Below are 19,316 nucleotides of genomic sequence, written 5' to 3'. Positions count from 1 at the left end.
AATGATCCTCTCGGTGCCTGCTTGTGTTGTTACTTTTTTGTTATTTTCATCTCGAGTTCATTTGCTTATTTTCCACATTCCTGACAAAATACTCAATAGGGACTAGTTGAGCGTGAATATATACTGTCGCTTTTACAAATTGACTAATACACCTTTCATTAGGAAACATGAATGGGGCAGTTTTAAACTAACGCACCAGGTTGGACCCACAGGATCAGGTGGAATACTGATTTTACACCACCTCCAGTACTACTTCTTGACAACAGAGAGTAAAATTGGGCGAGGTTTAGAAACCTCACCCAAACAAAGCATGTTTTGGTTAGTTCCCTGACTGGCAGGATAGGATAAAATTGCATCCATTGGGCGGGATGTTTTAATCTGCAGAATTAATCTTCCCAGCCTTCTGGAGGGAATGGAGATGGGGCTGTAGGCTAGTAAAACGGGGATGAATTGCTTCAAGACTGCTCCTTGATGCATAGCCATGATGGGATGTTTCCCCAAAGCGTTGGAGGTAACATAATAGCGTGCATGGAGAATTGGTTAGCACTTTCCGTATCAGCCTCCCCGAACAGGTGCCGGAATGTGGCGACGAGGGGCTTTTCACAATAGCTTAATTTGAAGCCTACTTGTGACAATAAGTGATTTTCATTTCATTTTAGCTGGTTTAGCTCAGTGGGCTAGACAGCTGGTTTGGGATGCAGAACAGGGCCAGCAGCTCGGGTTCAATTCCCGGAGCAGCTTACCCGAGCAGGTGCCGGAATGTGGCAACTAGGGCCTTTTCACAGTAACTTCATACTTGTGACAATAAAAGGTTATTATTATAGTCCAAACCACCAATCTTGCAAATCACCAAACAAGCAGCGAAGCTTTCCGCACAATCAAGTAGCATCCTTATTTAATGGATGTCACAATGTTAAATAGCTTTATTTACATGCCCTGCATGCATCTTCCTGATCAGTATGAGCATCAGATAAATACGGTCAAGCACATCAGATGGGCACTTGCATGCCTTGCAAACTCCAACACACGTGCCTTCCCAGCGCCTCGCGCGCGGAGCTCCGGGCAGCAAGCAGGCGCGCGCGCGGCAGGCCGGGAGTCGTAGTCCCCGCCGGCCCGACCAGCGGCCACGGTGCCGAGGGAAAAACTTCAATGACCAGAAGGCACCGCGCAGGTCGGCTGCGAGGGCCGGGGCTGGCGCCTTGTTTTGGTCACGCGGGCGGGGGGAGGAGGAGGAGGAGGAAGGCTGTCGAATGGGAGGGCGAGGGGGCGAGGCTCCGGGCCGAGTGGAGGTTTTCCCTTCCCACAACTCGAGAGACAACAATCGATGGTCGCCGCTCCCTACCTGGCGGCGAAGCGACCGGGATAACAGTGGGATTTATCGGAAAGTTCGAAGAGAAGAAAAAAAGTTGTGCCAACTTTCTCCTGCCGCCGTCTCCCCGATCGTCGTTTTTCTTCAGTTTCGGTGACAAAGAGGGTTTGAAGTTGGAAGTTTTCGAGTCGGACGAAAACATCCCCCCCCCACCACTTGGATTCGGGAAATTGGAATCTGGGGGGGGGCGGTGAGAGAGAGAAAACACAAAACAATAAGAGAGGTGGAGGTGCTGTTCTGTGGATAAACATGTCTCCGCCGCCGCCGCCGCTGCTGCTGCTGCTGAGCGGAGCGCTCGCGCTGCTCGGCGCCCGCACTCTCCCAGCCGTTGCCCTGGAGCCGCAGCCTCGCGCCTGCCCGGCCCGCTGCTCGTGCCCGGCCCAACTGCTGGACTGCAGCCGCAGGAGGCTGCGCCGGGCGCCGGCCCCGCTGCCCAGCCGCACCGTCCGACTGTGAGTACCACTTTCGCTCCTCTCGCTCTCTCTCTCTCGTCGGCGCCAGCATTCCGACTCCGCTGCCACTCTGTTCTTTCCCCAGTTGCAGCCAAAACTCTTCAGGGTTTTTGCCAGCCCTCCGCGCGCCATCGAGACTAGACACCCCCTCCCTCCCCCCCCCCCCAACCCCATCCTCCTCTCCCCCCCAACCCCATCCTCCTCTCCCCCCCCCCCAACCCCATCCTCCTCTCCCCCCCCCCAACCCCATCCTCCTCTCCCCCCCCCAACCCCATCCTCCTCTCTCCCCCCCAACCCCATCCTCCTCTCTCCCCCCCAACCCCATCCTCCTCTCCCCCCCCAACCCCATCCTCCTCTCCCCCCCCCAACCCCATCCTCCTCTCCCCCCCAACCCCATCCTCCTCTCCCCCCCCCAACCCCATCCTCCTCTCCCCCCCCAACCCCATCCTCCTCTTCCCCCCCCAACCCCATCCTCCTCCCCCCCCCCACCCCCATCCTCCTCTCCCCCCCCAACCCCATCCTCCTCTCCCCCCCCCCAACCCCATCCTCCTCTCCCCCCCCAACCCCATCCTCCTCTCCCCCCCCCAACCCCATCCTCCTCCCCCCCCCAACCCCATCCTCCTCTCCCCCCCCCAACCCCATCCTCCTCTCCCCCCCCAACCCCATCCTCCTCTCCCCCCCCAACCCCATCCTCCTCTCCCCCCCAACCCCATCCTCCTCTCTCCCCCCCAACCCCATCCTCCTCTCCCCCCCAACCCCATCCTCCTCTTCCCCCCCCAACCCCATCCTCCTCTCCCCCCCCAACCCCATCCTCCTCTCCCCCCCCAACCCCATCCTCCTCTCCCCCCCAACCCCATCCTCCTCTCCCCCCCCAACCCCATCCACCTCTCCCCCCCCCAACCCCATCCTCCTCTCCCCCCCCCAACCCCATCCTCCTCTCTCCCCCCCCAACCCCATCCTCCTCTCTCCCCCCCCAACCCCATCCTCCTCTCTCCCCCCCAACCCCATCCTCCTCTCCCCCCCCAACCCCATCCTCCTCTCCCCCCCCCACCCCATCCTCCTCTCCCCCCCCAACCCCATCCTCCTCTTCCCCCCCCAACCCCATCCTCCTCTTCCCCCCCCAACCCCATCCTCCTCTCCCCCCCCAACCCCATCCTCCTCTCCCCCCCCAACCCCACCCTCCTCTCCCCCCCCCAACCCCATCCTCCTCTCCCCCCCCCAACCCCATCCTCCTCTCCAACCCCATCCCCCTCTCCCCCCCCCCAACCCCATCCTCCTCTCCCCCCCCACCCCCATCCTCCTCTCCCCCCCCAACCCCATCCTCCTCTCCCCCCCCCCACCCCCACCCTCCTCTCCCCCCCCCAACCCCATCCTCCTCTCCCCCCCCCAACCCCATCCTCCTCTCCCCCCCAACCCCATCCTCCTCTCCCCCCCCCCAACCCCATCCTCCTCTCCCCCCCCAACCCCATCCTCCTCTCCCCCCCCAACCCCATCCTCCTCTCCCCCCCCCCAACCCCATCCTCCTCTCCCCCCCCCAACCCCATCCTCCTCTCCCCCCCCAACCCCATCCTCCTCTCCCCCCCCCAACCCCATCCTCCTCTCACCCCCCCAACCCCATCCTCCTCTCCCCCCCACCCATCCCTCTCCCCCCCCCAACCCAATCCTCCTCTCCCCCCCCAACCCCATCCTCCTCTCCCCCCCCCAACCCCATCCTCCTCTCCCCCCCCCCCACCCCCATCCTCCTCTCCCCCCCCCAACCCCATCCTCCTCTCCCCCCCCAACCCCATCCTCCTCTCCCCCCCCCAACCCCATCCTCCTCTCCCCCCCCCACCCCCATCCTCCTCTCCCCCCCCAACCCCATCCTCCTCTCCCCCCCCAACCCCATCCTCCTCTCCCCCCCCAACCCCATCCTCCTCCCCCCCCCCCAACCCCATCCTCCTCTCCCCCCCAACCCCATCCTCCTCTCCCCCCCCAACCCCATCCTCCTCTCCCCCCCCCAACCCCATCCTCCTCTCCCCCCCCAACCCCATCCTCCTCTCCCCCCCCAACCCCATCCTCCTCTCCCCCCCCAACCCCATCCTCCTCTCCCCCCCCAACCCCATCCTCCTCTCCCCCCCCCAACCCCATCCTCCTCTTCCCCCCCCAACCCCATCCTCCTCTCCCCCCCCAACCCCATCCTCCTCTCCCCCCCAACCCCATCCTCCTCTCCCCCCCCAACCCCATCCCCCTCTCCCCCCCCCAACCCCATCCTCCTCTCCCCCCCCCAACCCCATCCTCCTCTCCCCCCCCCAACCCCATCCTCCTCTCCCCCCCCAACCCCATCCTCCTCTCCCCCCCCCAACCCCATCCTCCTCCCCCCCCCCAACCCCATCCTCCTCTCCCCCCCCAACCCCATCCTCCTCTCCCCCCCCCAACCCCATCCTCCTCTCCCCCCCCAACCCCATCCTCCTCTCCCCCCCCCCAACCCCATCCTCCTCTCCCCCCCCAACCCCATCCTCCTCTCCCCCCCCCCAACCCCATCCTCCTCTCCCCCCCCCAACCCCATCCTCCTCTCCCCCCCCCAACCCCATCCTCCTCTCCCCCCCCAAAACCCCATCCTCCTCTCCCCCCCAAACCCCATCCTCCTCTCCCCCCAAAACCCCATCCTCCTCTCCCCCCAAAACCCCATCCTCCTCTCCCCCCCCCAACCCCATCCTCCTCTCCCCCCCCCCCCCCAACCCCATCCTCCTCTCCCCCCCCCCCAACCCCATCCTCCTCTCCCCCCCCCCCAACCCCATCCTCCTCTCCCCCCCCAACCCCATCCTCCTCTTCAAAGCGTCCTGAGTTTGGTCCCCTTTCTACTCCCACGGTCAAATCGGTGGGTGGTGTGGGGAGCCCGGAACAGGTTTGCTAAAGCTGTGTGGGTGAATGTAAGATCTGGATGGGGGTGGGGGCGGTTAGGAAGCCGTGCCGCGTCTGGGCTTGGAGCGAGCGGTGCAATCATCCTCTGCCACCCGCTTCCAAATCGTTGCCACCAGTTTCCATAAACGCAATACTATATCCATAACGCAATACATTAAAACACAGAACTGCGAACCAAGAGGCTGGAACTGCTAACTCCTTTCTAGTTCGTATTGGTTTGCAGTTGGTGCTTATATTCGCGCGAGTGTAGTCCTGTATCAGATTGTGAATGTATCAAATGCAAGCGATTAAGCAACGTCCTAGTTCTGCTGTAAATGTTTTGGCTCTTTTGCACATTGTTTTGCCACAAGTTTGTTCAAGGTGGTTTCCTCTATTGCACTTTTGGCTACGTTTTTTTTTCGGTACTAGATGAGACCAAAATGATCCCGGCTTTAACGTGTGATCTGAGACCTCTGATCTCAGCCCCGAGGGAAGCATAGTTACTTTGTGCCCAGGGTTTGGTGCAGGAAAGTCCGCTGGGGTTCATATTTCTGGACACTATCTGCTGGATGCGTGTGTGATGTTGGGTGAGGACAGAGTTGTATTTGGTCTCTGCTTTCTGCAGTTGGCTCGTTCACCATGTACCCCTTGGGTGAAGTACCAGAGTGTTGATGGCACATCTGTCCAAGCTGTCTGAATGGAGCTCCAATCCTCAGAAGGAAGAAATGTAGAACAGAGAAATTGATAGAAAAAAAGGGAAAAATTAATTGGCGAGTAATATTTGTCGTGTAATATTGTCCATAAAGCTATGAAGGAAGTAAAGGAATAGGCACTCAATTTTTTGCAAATCTTCACCACATTTGAACATGTGCTGAGAAGGGTCTAAATGTTGAACAAAGCAGGAAGACTTGCAATTAGTTGTAGCTAATTCCCTTCCAATTAGCTCATCTGGAGGTCATGTGGCCTTTACTCTCGATACTTGAGTAGCTCTTTCAACACTTTTTTCAAACATCTTGAATGCCAATTGGTGAACAACTTCCAAGGATTAAATTTTAATAAATGCAATGGATTTTCAAAATAAGTTACTTTATTTGGAGAAAGTGTGCCCTTTGTCAAATTGAAGTGCCTAAAATTTCTATAAATTGCATATTAAACAATAGGTTCCAGTATATTCTATGATTGAAAGTGAATTAATTTCTTTGGGTGAACATAAAGAATTCTCTTTTCATCTCATAATAATTGTTTATTGAGAGCCAATTTTTGGAGTTTAGTGATATCCATCTTGAATTATAACTGGAGGTGGCACATTGGTGAGCACTGCTGCCTCACAGCGCCAGGGACCCAGATTAAATTTCAGCCTTGGGTGACGGTCTGCGTGGAGTTTGCACTTTATCCCCGTGTTTGTGTGGGTTTCCTCTGGGTGCTCTGGTTTTCTCCCACAATCCAAAGATGTGCAGGTTTGGTGGATTGGCCATGATAAAAATTGTGTAGGATGCTGTTTCAGAGGGACTCAATAGACCGAATGGCCTCCTGCATTAGATTCTATGGTTCAAAGTTTCCTTTCTTGAGGAACTAGGCATTATTGTTATTGGACAAGGCATCTTATTGCGCTGGGTGTTTTAGTTGCTGTAAATACTAGTTCCTTCAAAGCACTCAAAATAAATTTTCCCAAATTTTATTAAGCTCAATATCTAATTTATGTGGTTAAGGTTTTGTTTTGATAATGGATCAACAGATAAACATGTTCAATGTGCAGGAATTTGGAATTGCTTCACAGTAATGCTTTCTGAAAGATAATGAGCAGACTTTTTTGTATTAGGTATTAGCCAGTGATGATGATGCAGCAGCTGGGTCGTCTTGTTTGAATTATTCCATTATTTCAATCCCTTCAGAAATGCGAATTGTACCCATACGTTCCTCTTGGTTAGTAGGGAAGTGTTAATGAGAAGAGCAGCTGTGAATAGTTTCCAGTTGTGTAAACAAGTACTAGCATTGCTGTTGGTGCACATGCTGTGCTCACCCTTTGGAGAATTCTGCCAGTTGTTCAAATATCAGTGAGCATCTCTTCTGTTTACACCAAACCATGTGTTAATGTTATCAGAGTGTAAACACTTATTAAGCGTATTCACTATCAATCAAATGCTTCCTGAGGAAAACAATGGGTTACATGTATTGGGGTTGAGCTGAGGAAGCATTTCATATAATTCCCCGTCCTCGGGTAGATGGCCATGTACACCTGGAGCAATGAAACACACTTTAGACAAAATATAATTGGTCTGTTGAAATAACAGCTCTCAATCTTCCTTTAGTGTCATTGCTGTGATTCTGGAACTGCTTTTGGAAGTTCTGTATCCCTTTCCTAATAACAACTGAGAAAGCACTTGATTTTAGACAGTGCTTTTCATGTCTTCAGGATATCCCAAAGCACTTCACAGCCAATTAATTACTTTTGAAATAAAATAGACAACACACAGCCAGTTTGTACACAGTAGGCCCTTTAAAGTTCAAATGAAGTAAGTATTGTCTGGACCCTGGAAGGACTCCCCTGTCTTCCTTTGGGTAATTCTATTGGCTCTTGTGTCCGCCTGATCAGGCAGATCAAATTCATCCAATTCTTTAAAACTTGCTATAATATAGGGGGTATGGTTCAGTCATCCTAGATTGTAATCTGTTACACAACATATTACCTCTTTAATAAAGCAAAACAAGTTACCTGAACCGTTTCCTTCTTGATAACTAACTTTATTTCTTGTCCCCCTCATCCTTCAATCTTATGGCCACATTCAAATAGGCCTCTTTCAAGCTTTTCCTTCACCAACTCTGTATTTCCAAAGAGTGAGGTCCCAGGGCAGACTATCTTAACTCGATCTTAAAATCAGCCTTGGATTTCTCATTTTGGACTCTTCTGTCTTTATTGCGAATACTGAAACTAGACCTCAGCAGTAAAACTGCCCCCTACTATGGCCATAAAAGACTTCACCATCATCTCTCCAAAGTTTAGCAACATTCTAATTTGTAACAACACATCTCAACATGTATTTGTTTACCAACAGTTTTAATCTATTCACCGAAGTCCCCCAATGCTTCAGGCCACCTTATTCTTAAACTTAATCTTGTGATTTTATACTTGTTAAAGTTTGTCACTTGGCCTATCCACCACCCTTTAAATTAACACCCAATGGTTAGCATTATTAGCCACTGCATCCAGTTTGGTGTCAATTGCAAACACTGGCAACCAGTTTCACATTTCACAACTCTCCACGTACACTGTCCTTAATCATCTCCTTTTCAACCTGCATGAATTTAACCCTATATTTTGCTTGATATCTTGGAAGTTGTGGAAATATCATAGTTTGATTTCCAAGTTCTCTGTTCAGATGCATGGCATAGGATTTTCAGTTTTGAGACCTCCTATGAGCCAAATAATACTTTAATTTTAAAAAAAAGTGCAGTTTAAAAAAAATAAAAGTTCAGTTGGTAAAAAAGGTATTGGTGTCAACATATGATCAACCATGCTGTCAATGCATTGTACAAATAACATCAGATTTTATTTCGATCACATTTTGATAGCTTGATGCAGTCTCTCATTGATGGTGAATTTATTAATTTCAACAGCAATTTGCATTCCTCTAGTTCCTTTTAAGTACACAGTGTTTCATAAGGAGATGCAGACTGTATGGTAGAATTTGAAGATATGGCATAAGAATGATCAGAAACTAGATTGAGGAGGTTAAGACTGAGAAAAGGTCAAATGGGTGGGACGTGGGGAATGGCAGTGGTGTCTAGCTAGACATGTGTGTTGCAGAGACGTAGTTGTCATTACTCATCTTTTTTCAGGCAATGGTAAAGGTATTCTACACTCAAATTATCTTGATCATTGTCAGACCATGCTATGACCGATGAGCAGCAGGGACAATTAAGAATGAAGCAAGTTAGATATTTTTCATAATTAGTAACAAAATAATTTTATATATGCAAGTTTAGTGGAACAAATATGTACATCAGTAGGGTCCTGATTTATTGAGTTTCTCTGCCTATTCCAGATCCTTAGCATGAGGCATTGAGCAAATAGTTACCCCACAGTGCAAAAAGGAAAAAAGCCAATTTCAACTTCTAATAACAATTTCTCCCTGGGAACAGATTACATGCTAAAGTGAGTTGAATGGGAGGGGGAGTGGGGAGAGTAACATTTAATTAATGAACTCCCTGACATGTGAGAATTTAAAAATAAAAACTCCTTCAATTGGGGATCAATTTTGAATCTTGTGGATGCTTTGTTTTGTGCGTAAATTACTTCCAATACACCGTTTCATGTCCACCTAGTTCAGTTTTGTCTATGTTCTAAGTCTCTACTTAAAGCTACAACTGATGATTTACACCAATGCTATGTGGTTATAATGTAATTCTCAGAGTCATAACATGCTGGACTCCTGAGGGAAGATTGTTGTCTAGAGGTGAGAATTTAATTTGAATTGCCGTCAAATTGCGAAAGCCCTGACCTGGCGAGCTGATCATTTTAGCTGATGGTCTGCAGTTGGCATTGTGTATCTATTTTAGCGAATGGTAAAATCAATACGTTTCCTTCTTGGTATTCCCGCTGACCATGTAAATGCTTGATCTCATATGGGAAGGATCTAGCTTTCTTTAATAAGCAAAATGTTGCTGATACAGGAAATCGGAAATGCTAGAAAAACTCAGCTGTGGAGAGATAAATAGTTTTTTCAATTAAATTTAGTGTATCCAATTATGTTTTTTCCAATTAAGGGCCAATTTAGTGTAGCCAATTCTTTGGGTTGTGGGGGTGAAACCCACACAGACACGGGGAGAATGTAGAGAAATAGTTAATGTTTTGAGTCCATATGACTCGTTCAGAGCCTCTGAAGAAGAGTCTCAGATGCTGCTATCCCTGTTTTTCCAGCATTTTCTGTTTAGTTTCATGTTTGATGACCCCTCTGTTAAATAGCTCAGAAGTATATAAGTCAGCCTTGTGTATTGGTATCAGACAGCTGGGGCCAACCATAGAACTACTTAAATGTGAATTGCTGCCTTCAAGGAGGAGGGGTAAAGGAAGAAAACTGTAGGCAAAGTAGAGAGAAATTAAGTTTTGGGTGCCAAAACATGCACTCGGTTGTAATTAGATTTTTTTCAGAGCACACTGTTAAGACTGAGCTGTTCAACTTGTGTTGGTATTTGAGTAACTTTCAGTGAATTGAATTAGCTCTTTGTCGTCAGTGGATTGCTGTTTGACTGGTTTATTTGTTCTTTGAAGATTGGTCACAGTCATAATTGCTTTAAATACTTCAGCACCTGTCAATTGCAGTGTAAATAAAAATGTGGAGAAAATTAACTTTTGCTTAGAAAAGTACTTCCAATTGAAAACCATAATTACAACCTAAACTAACCAAACAAAGGGTTAATTGGTTATTTTCAATGTTGGCTTTGCTTGTAAATTAGCATAAAGTGTTAGCCGATCTTTTAGAAAGGTTTATTTAAGCAAAGAAAGACATCAATGGCTGTAGGGGTGGCAGCAAAGTAGTTATTTTGACTGTTGTCTATTATAAATTGACTTTGGCTATCATGTATATAGACCTGTACTGTACAAGTTTATTAAAACCCAGTGGATGCGTAACTAGTGAAATGCAAGAATAAGAACCTTCCTAGTGTCTGTCTGGTAAATTTACTTTGGGATTGCCAGTGGGCTGTGGCAGACCCATGTCAAGAGTCAGTGTTTGCAGGGCAGATAGCTCAGCATAAGAGCAACTTCACACTAGATAATGCAGGAAAGACTGAAGGAGCAAGTGATGGAAGTGTGTAGAAGCACCAGGAGAAAATAAATAATTGTAGCTAGAAATTAATCTCTTCTGAGACTGCACATAGTTATAAATAGAACGAATGGTTATCTGGGACTGACTAAGGCAATAATCTAATTGAGATTGCAAATGTGAGGGCAAAGCTCAAACTGTTGATCAATTTCTAAGATTAGTTCATAGCTTTGAAATCAATCTAAATTCTTTATAATTTATATGCTATTCATTTAGAAATTGGGAAGGGAGAGAGGATATTCCATCTTCAAAGAAATTCAGGCTTGTGGCACCTGACTACTTGACACAACAAGAACTGTAGTAATATTCATTATCTGGAATTTCTCCAATGAATGTTTGCTAATTTAGAGCAGGACGTCAGAATATTCTACCAGTTGTTTAACTTTCCTTTGCAATTAGTATTAATTACATTGTATGTTTCTACTGATGGTCAAAAAAATCTAATACCCACTATTTAAACCCTTCAGCAAAATCCTGTCTAAACAGGGTAAATTCTACTTAGAATGCCAATTTGTTTTCTGGCGCAACAATAAAATAAGTGTAGCATGTGGAGGGAGAAAAATTGGTATAAACAGTCGTCATTTTCCTGAAATTAGCACAATAACTGTTAAGCTCCAGTAAAAAAAAACCTTGATTTTATTGTCATGGCAGCCAGGGAAACACATGGCAATGAGCTGTTCTCCACAGCTGTTTTTCTGTACAATCCAGACTTTAACATACCAGATTGATTTATGAGTCACTCAGTATTGATGTCTTAAAGTAGTTAAAGCTTTGCTCTCCTTACCAGCATTTTTTTGGCTGAATTAGCAGATCTACCCACACTATGGTATTGATTAAAATCTATTTAACTTTGCTTATGCAGATGTTTCGACTATGGGATTAAACTTTTTGCAATACAGGAATAGCTTTATGTATGCTATCCTGCAACACAAATGTAGTCTGCAATTCTCCCGAGTTATGAAATTAGCCCCTTGCAGTCTTTTGGCCTCCAGTATTTACCCCAGGTGCAGATTGTTTACTGGGTCACAATGTGGTCTTAGTTCCCTGCAGGAAGAATATATGGAGGTATTAATTTTCTTCCAAGTGACGGCTGTTTTGTTCTGTATGGTTTGGAGCTATTTCCTGACTTTCTTTGTTTCACACCTTTCAAACGAGTTTGAGGACTAGTTCTATTGAAAAGGGCTAATTGAGGTGGCTAAGTATGAACTGTGGGCTTAACTATTAATTGTCCTTAAATGCACCAAACTCCCTTTTATTCAGATGTACTTTTTTGTGAAGATTTTCAAAAAACACGTTAGAATTTAAGCAGGAGCCAACTTAGGGGAGGGGGGTGTTGGGGAATTGAGTTTGGTACAATGCTGCTCACAAGAATGAAAATAATAATATGCCATCCTGTGTTCTGTTGTCAATATAAAACCGTGAAAGCATATGCAGGTTTGGCTCTACTCATTTATTGCAAGAGCTATACTTGACCCAAAGGCTTACACACTGTTGTGTACATAGTGGAATATTGCAAAGGGGAGATCTGCTGTCTGCTGCTCTCACATTTGTGCAAACATCTGAAGTTGCTTCCAGAACAGGCATCTTTTAATGCAGATTATTTACAAATTTATAGTTAGATTTAAGAATATCTGGTTGCTGTTTGATTATCTGTAATTAACAGGCAATTGTTTTCAAATGTTTACTTGGGTTAAATGCACAAGTTACTGATAAGACCACTAATCTATGGCCACATCCTGTGACTATCTCCCCTCTCTTTGGCTTCAAATTGCCAAAAGAAAAATTACCATATGATTTTATTTCTGTTTTGTCACTAATTTTCTTTCCTTTACCCTCCTCCTTTTGGTATACTTCCACACGAAGGGTGATTCTTAAATATCTTAATCAATCATATTCACAAATGATGACAATGAATTGGTAGATGGTTAAGCCACGTATTTATACATGTAGCAGATGCTGTTGGATTGTCATCAGTCATGGGAGCCCTAACCAAACTCACTCAATTTGAGATTCAGAACTGGATTTTTTTTCTACCAAGGCAGAATGCATGAGTTGTGAAATGTCTTGACTCATATATTTGAGAAGATTTTAGGCCCTCAGTCCTTTGCCCATATGGCCCCTCATAAAACTCAATGCCAGCTCATGCCCCCACTCTTCCTGTATCCACCATGGGCAGACCTCAGGAAGTTTAACAAGTTGGAATTGAAAAATCTTCAGATCCTGATTGTTAAACAGACCTTTTGTGTTTTTGGCTACTTGTCAATTTGTGACTCCTACTCCAGGTTAAGGCCGTTGCAACAGCCAAATTGGACCCTGTTTCAATTCTGCATAAACTTATATGACCCTGCTGAGTTTGGGTCCTCTCCCCACCCTCTTTCTGTCAATTGCACCCCTACCCACTTTTCTCTGTCTCATCCATTGCTCATTCGCCATTTTATAGACCCACTATTTCTCGGCAACACAAAGATCCAATCTCAAATAGCTTGATGCAGAGCAGGGATTAAATGTGTTCATTTTCTGTATAGCTCAGTTGTTCATGAGACAATAGAGGTGCCTTTGGAGTCCAATCAGTTTTTTTAAATATCCTGTCATCTGTGTATTCATTTGTAACAAACATTTGGTTTTGGATTGTGATGAATTTAGGAGCTGTGTAGTACGAGTAAGAATCTACTTGCAAAATAAATGAAGAGCAAATGCTAACAATTTATTTCATGATGAGGTTTGTGAAAGTACTACATATGATGAGGTACTAGGTAAATTCAAGAATTGTATTTATCTGCCTTATAGGTGACTTTTTCTTAAACCCCGGATGTTGCATGTACTTCTGAAAGGAATGACCCATGCTCTTAAATAACACAAGCAAATGGTTATTCTTTCTGAGATTCATGAGAAAATGCATAGTTCCAGGGAAGTCCAAACGTTATGGATCGCTTAGTTACATACTGTATATAAAGTTTAGTATTTCTATTAAATCATTTATGTTTGGATTTTATACATCGGGGAAAGAGTATAGGTTATGATGAATTTGAACAAAATGAGAAGATAACTAGGTATTTAGTAAATTTCAGAACCCCATTATAGATCAGACTAATACCGGAAAAGGGAAACTGTAATCTTGAGGAGAAAGTTGAGATTCTGGGACAATTTTCACCAACAGAGACAGATGAAAGAGATTTTAAATTGCAGTCTTGAAAATTGTGAAAAGAATTGATGAGAAATATTCTTTCCCAAGTCACTATAATTGCAGAGTAGTGAAAAGAGGTTATCAGTTTAAAATGGTCAGTCAGGAGGGGTGGAGAAAGTCTGGGATGAAGCTCTTTATGCAGAATGCTGTTAAACTATAAAATACTTGTGTTTATCGGGGTTATTTGAGGCAGAGGCCATTGCACTTATTTTTCAGAAAGAATAGATAAATATTTTGAAGGTACATGGTTATGGAGCGAGAGAGCAGGGTAGTGAGGTTGTGCTTTCTAAGATCTGATACTTGCAAATAACGATTGTCCACATGGATGAGATATTAGAAGTTTCTTGCTTGTGGAATTGTACCTCCGTAACAAGTCAACACCTTCAGAAAAGAAAGAAATTTAATTATATAAATCTACAATTAATTCCTAGCTTTTTGTATGATCAAACAAATGGCAGGAAATTCCTGTCGACTTGTAATTTTTTTTTCTCGGGCAGACATCTCTGCCTAAATAGCACGTTTTTGGACCTTGATCATATCCTCTGAGTTCACATACTAATTTTTCAACTGTGGGACTGAATATCATTTGGGAGTGAACTTGCAGCTGTTTTTTGTTCTTCGAAAATCTTCTCAAACCTAAGAACAGAACAATCAAATTCAACATCCTCTTGACTGAAAACAACCCAGCAAAGGCTCGCGATCAACATTGCCATATGATCAGTACAGATTAGTGTTGTGTTGGGCAGTGACTTTTTTTTTGTTTCAGTCGACAGCAAATCGGAAACTTTTTTTTGTCAGGGGCTGTATTTCCTTTCCTCCTAAAGGTGGTGGTGACAGTGCAATTTCTGCAAACCTATGGTAGTCAAGTGACCATTCTTTGTATTTTTTGTTGGAAATGGGAAAGAGAGGGCATTGTAGAGGAGCCATGGGCTGCCTTCATCCAGAGTGCGTATGCACACTTCACAGCAAGATTCAGTGGGAAAAGACAAGAACACTGACTGTTTATTTCTGTTCACCCCTTATCCCTTCGCCAGTGGCACTAAGGGTTATCACTTTGATCTGACAACAGGTACACTGGAGGCAGTTAACCAAACCTAAATCGGCCATTAAACATAGGATCAATTCCTCTTTTTATGATACATTTACCAACTGAGCCAAGGGGACAGGGCTGTTTTAATCACACTTGTGTGTGAATTACCTGATTTTCTCTTTTCATTTTACCAACTGCAGTCCTAAAATAAATTCAAGTTTAATTTGAAACTTACTTTCTCAAAACTTACTAGCTCAGCCCATTTGTGCCAAAAGAAGATAACAAATCAGTAGTTTTAGAGGCTTAGTTTCTTTGGTCAAAACAACTGTGTCAAGAATCTAATTCCATAAATGGTAATTGGCTTGGCTTGGGATTTTCTTTTTGTCTGTGTATAAAGAAATTTATATGTGAAGTGGGACACAGCACTTTTCAAGGGCAAGTTGCCATATGTAGAAAATTCCTTAGCTGAAAATAATCCTTTACTAAAACAAGCTGTTCTTCTAGTAGAGACTTGCACCTATGTGCAGACTATAGTGTCTGCATTTTCTAAACCCATTGCATAAAAGTGCAAAATGGAACGCTGTTCCACAAATGGAAAAAGTGCCTTTTGACTCCAAATTTTTTCCCCAACTGACATTTTGGAGATGAAAGTTACTGCAGAGTTACTTGCAGTAGGAGCCAGATTGGTTGAAGTACTTGAATGATGATTGAAAATATGTTTCGAAAACTTTGTGCACAAGATTGCTGTGAATTAAGCTTGCGTATGGTTCCAAGCTTCTCTCAAATCCATTTATCAGCTTGTGCTGTAGTGTTTTAAATTTCTGCTATAGTTTCTTTGACTTTTTATAATCCTCTTCAGAAAGTAGATAGGGCAACGTTACTCCAATGGATTGAATGCTTTTTTCACAGTCACTGATAGACTACAGATGGGACGGAGTTTGTACTCCCAAGTGAAAGTGTCTGGCTCCAGTGTGGCGATTTTGCACAGCAGTTTTGGTAATTGGAGGATTTTGTAGTTTAAATTCTTTGCCAGCTTAGTACATGTTGCAACTGCAGCAGAACTGATCTGCTCGTGTCTATAACTGTCTGGTGGGTCCCTTTTACAAACATTCTTAACATAATTTTTTTTTTAAAGGGTTTTGGTTTAAGTTCTCTGGCATGGATTGCAGTTGAAAAACTACTGTTCATTCGCGACCAGGTTGGGCACATCCTGATATGAAACTGATTTGATCCAGAATAACTTTTTTATATTGTAAAAGCAAAATACTGCAGCTGATGCCAATCTGAAATGAAAACGAAAAATGCTGGAAGTAGGTCAGCTAGCATCTTTGGAGAAAAACAGAGTTAACCGACTTTCAAACTGGCGGGATCCTGCAGTCCTGCCGATCAGCACCCCCCGCCGCAGGTTTCCTGATGGCGAGGGACGGAAACAGGAAGCCTAGTTGACAGCAGTGGAACCAGAAGGTCTTGCTCCAGCCAAGGGTGAACTGTCTTCACCACTGCAAAACATGGCGGGTTGCATGGAAAATACCGCAACCATTTCTGGTGCCATTCGCTGGCGGTGGATTCTCTGTTCCCACTGCTGTCAATGGAAATTCTGAGTTTTGAGGCCTCCAGAGGTCCCCGGGAAACCGCAGACGGGATACCCTGCCGGCGGGGCCAGAGAATCCTGCCACCAGTGAACGGCTGGAAATCAGTTGTTATGTTGTCTTTATTTTCTTCTGGAAGTAGTGCTGTATACATAACTGGGGCACAGTTACTTTGGCACCAACAACTTTGTGCAATAGGCAGAATTCTGGCTATACCCGCGATGGCAGTGAGGGGTGCGTACAGCAGAGAACCCCATTGGCAAGGCAGGACCAGAAGGTCCATCACCAGCCTATGGTGGGCAAATCACACAGCGGGTTGGGTGTTAAATCCCGCCCATTGGCTACATGATCATTCATTGCGTTAGCTGGGACAGTCACTGTTTGGCAGACATTGTATGCTAAATTATGTCACAGTTGACACTGTTTTCAACTTGTCTATTTATTAAATTTTTAGAGTACCCAATTATTTATTTTTCAAATTAAGGGGCAATTTAGTGTGGCCAATCCACCTCCCCTGTACATCTTTGGGTTGTGGGGGTGAAACTCATGTAGACACGGGGAGAACGTGCTGGGATTCAAACCCGGGTCCTCAGCGCCATAGTCCCAGTGTTAACCACTGTGCCACGTGCTGCCCTTAACTTGTCTATTTATAAACTATAACTTCCCAATGGCTTACTGGATCAGTACACCACAAATACAGTTTCTGATATCAATCATTCAAAACAGATCAGGAAACCTCTCTGTATTACCTCTGTCCAAGTCTAGGGGCTCCAGAGTACAATTAGGGTTTCTCCATTGTTGTCCTGCTGCAGATGAATTAATTTTGAATGAGAATTAAACCGTTGATCTTTTGATTTGTGTGTTTCAGAGTCCTACATTTATCTGATGTGCTATCCGGCAGCTACTTTTTGTGGTTCAAAACCTGCAGCTAATTTACAAATTTAACTAGTTTAAAGATTCAGCATGAGATGTGCATGCAAATTTAACTCTTATATTCTCATGACCCCAATATTGTACTTTGTGCAGGTGGTTTTATCTAATTATTATGTAATTTTGTTGTTAAGCATATGCATTGAAGTAGTTAGATATTAATGTGTAATGTGTGTCATGTTTTACAGGGATTTGAGCCACAATCGGATTACTTCTATCGATAGCAACTTATTTAACAATCTTCACAACCTACAGGAAGTGTAAGTCGCGCTATTTCCGTTTAAGAGATCAATATAATTTAAATTGAGATTATGATTAATTCACTATTCATATATAACTCTGCCACCATTTTTGACTTCCAGAAAAATAACGCACAATGGATTAACTGCAGTGCCGAACTTTGGAATTGTGGCTTCAAACATTACCCTTCTTTCACTGTGAGTGTCAGATTTTTTCTTTTTTGGTGTCTTCTAGTTTTGTTTGAAATTTAGGGTACCATCAGGGAGGCATGTATTGTGATAGCGTCCTGAGCTTCCATGGATACTTCAAAAGAAAAATCTGCCCACTTTGCACTTGTGCCGTGATTTATTATTGCAGGAATGTGTCACTTGGCATTGTGGCCTTTGGGTCAGAAGATTGCGGAAACAAAAGCTTGATCACAGTTAAAATAATAACCTAAGATCTCAACTTACTGTATCCCTGAGTTGAGCTGCATTGTTGGATGCCCTATTCCTAAATTAAGTGTTACAAATGGTGGTTTTAAGACAGTAGTGTGACCCTCCTGTTTTGATCAGACTACATTATTCAAAGAAATGCAAATCTCTTGTATTCTAACTCCTACATTTTGAATCAGGCAACTGATCGATCATGTTACTAGTCTGTAGAAAGTAACTGGGACAGAATGACTACCTCAAACGTTGAGGCATCAGAACAGTTTAACGATGTGGGCAAAGGCAAGTGGACAGAGTAAGGCCGTTACAAGGAATAGAAGTAGAAAAATGAAAGGTTGTTCATTTGAATGCACGAAGAATCTGCGATAAGGTGGATAAACTAGTGGCACAAATAGAGGTAAATCATTTAGATCTAATCACTTTCAGAAACATGGTTACAAGATGGTCAAGAGTGGGAAATAAGGATTCCATGGTACACAATATTTCAGAAAGACAGAGTTGCAAAAGGTATGGGGTAGCCCTTATAATGAAGGATAACATAATTAATAAGAAAGGACCTGGTCTCACAAGGTCATAAAGTAGAATAGTATGTGTGGAAATTAGTAGCAAGTATCCAAAACACCGGTGAGAGTGGATCTGGGCCCCCTAACAGTAGTTAAACCAATGGACAGAGCATCAAACAAAAAAAAATATTAGATTGTAACAAAGTGGATGTAATATTTGTGGGGACTTTAATCAATGGAAATTCTCATTGAAGCCACTTCAGGAATTCCTTTTCTTATCGTCCTTGTTCTCAGCCCCCTGGCCTCTGTGTCGATTTGTTTTCTCGTCTCCCCTCCTTTTACCTGTAGCCTCCTCGCCCTTCCCTACTTTTTCCTGTAGCCTCCTCACCTCTCCCTCCTTTTTCCTGTAGCCCCCCCGGGCGCCTTTCCTGTCTGCTCTCTGTGATCCCACTGGCACCCATGCGTCCCCCCACCTCCCCCTCTCTATTGGCTGTTGGCTGTCTAAGAGTCATCCGGACAGGTCCTCACAATTAATTTCCAAGATTGTCCACGTCCAGTAAAGCCTCTACCATTGTGCTTCTCGGGGTTTGTGGGTGTGTAGTCGTCTCCTTGCAGAGAAAGCTTTTGACCGGCAGATGTCGGGTTCCAGTCACTCCGTCAGCTCCTCTAAGGTTGCTAGTCTGTGTCCCGTGTTAAAGTCCCCAGTGCCGCCGTCGTCAGAATAAGTAACAGGGAATCAGTAGATTATATTATATCTGGATTTCCAAAAGACGTTTGATAAAGTGTTACACAAGTTATTAATAGGCAAAATAAGGGCACATGGAGCTGGGGGTAACATATTACCATGGATGGAAGATTAGTTAACGGACAGGAAGCAGAGAATAAG

General features: G+C 45.0%; 1 protein-coding gene across 1 annotated transcript in view; it reads left to right on the top strand.

The window, feature by feature from the left end:
* Positions 1 to 1,262: 1,262 nt before the first annotated feature.
* Positions 1,263 to 19,316, top strand: part of lrig3 (leucine-rich repeats and immunoglobulin-like domains 3) — an 81,613-nt gene continuing 63,559 nt past the window's right edge. The window contains exons 1-3 of the mRNA XM_038780476.1: positions 1,263 to 1,821; positions 17,445 to 17,516; positions 17,619 to 17,693. Of these exons, the coding sequence (XP_038636404.1) occupies positions 1,619 to 1,821; positions 17,445 to 17,516; positions 17,619 to 17,693 (350 nt within the window). The 5' untranslated portion in view covers positions 1,263 to 1,618. The remainder of the gene's footprint in view (positions 1,822 to 17,444; positions 17,517 to 17,618; positions 17,694 to 19,316) is intronic.

The sequence above is a fragment of the Scyliorhinus canicula genome, chromosome 20 (assembly GCF_902713615.1).
Source record: "Scyliorhinus canicula chromosome 20, sScyCan1.1, whole genome shotgun sequence".
In the NCBI taxonomy this organism is placed as follows: Eukaryota; Metazoa; Chordata; class Chondrichthyes; order Carcharhiniformes; family Scyliorhinidae; genus Scyliorhinus; species Scyliorhinus canicula.
The sequence above is the reverse complement of the archived record's forward strand: the minus strand, read 5'-3'. Positions and strand labels throughout refer to the sequence as shown.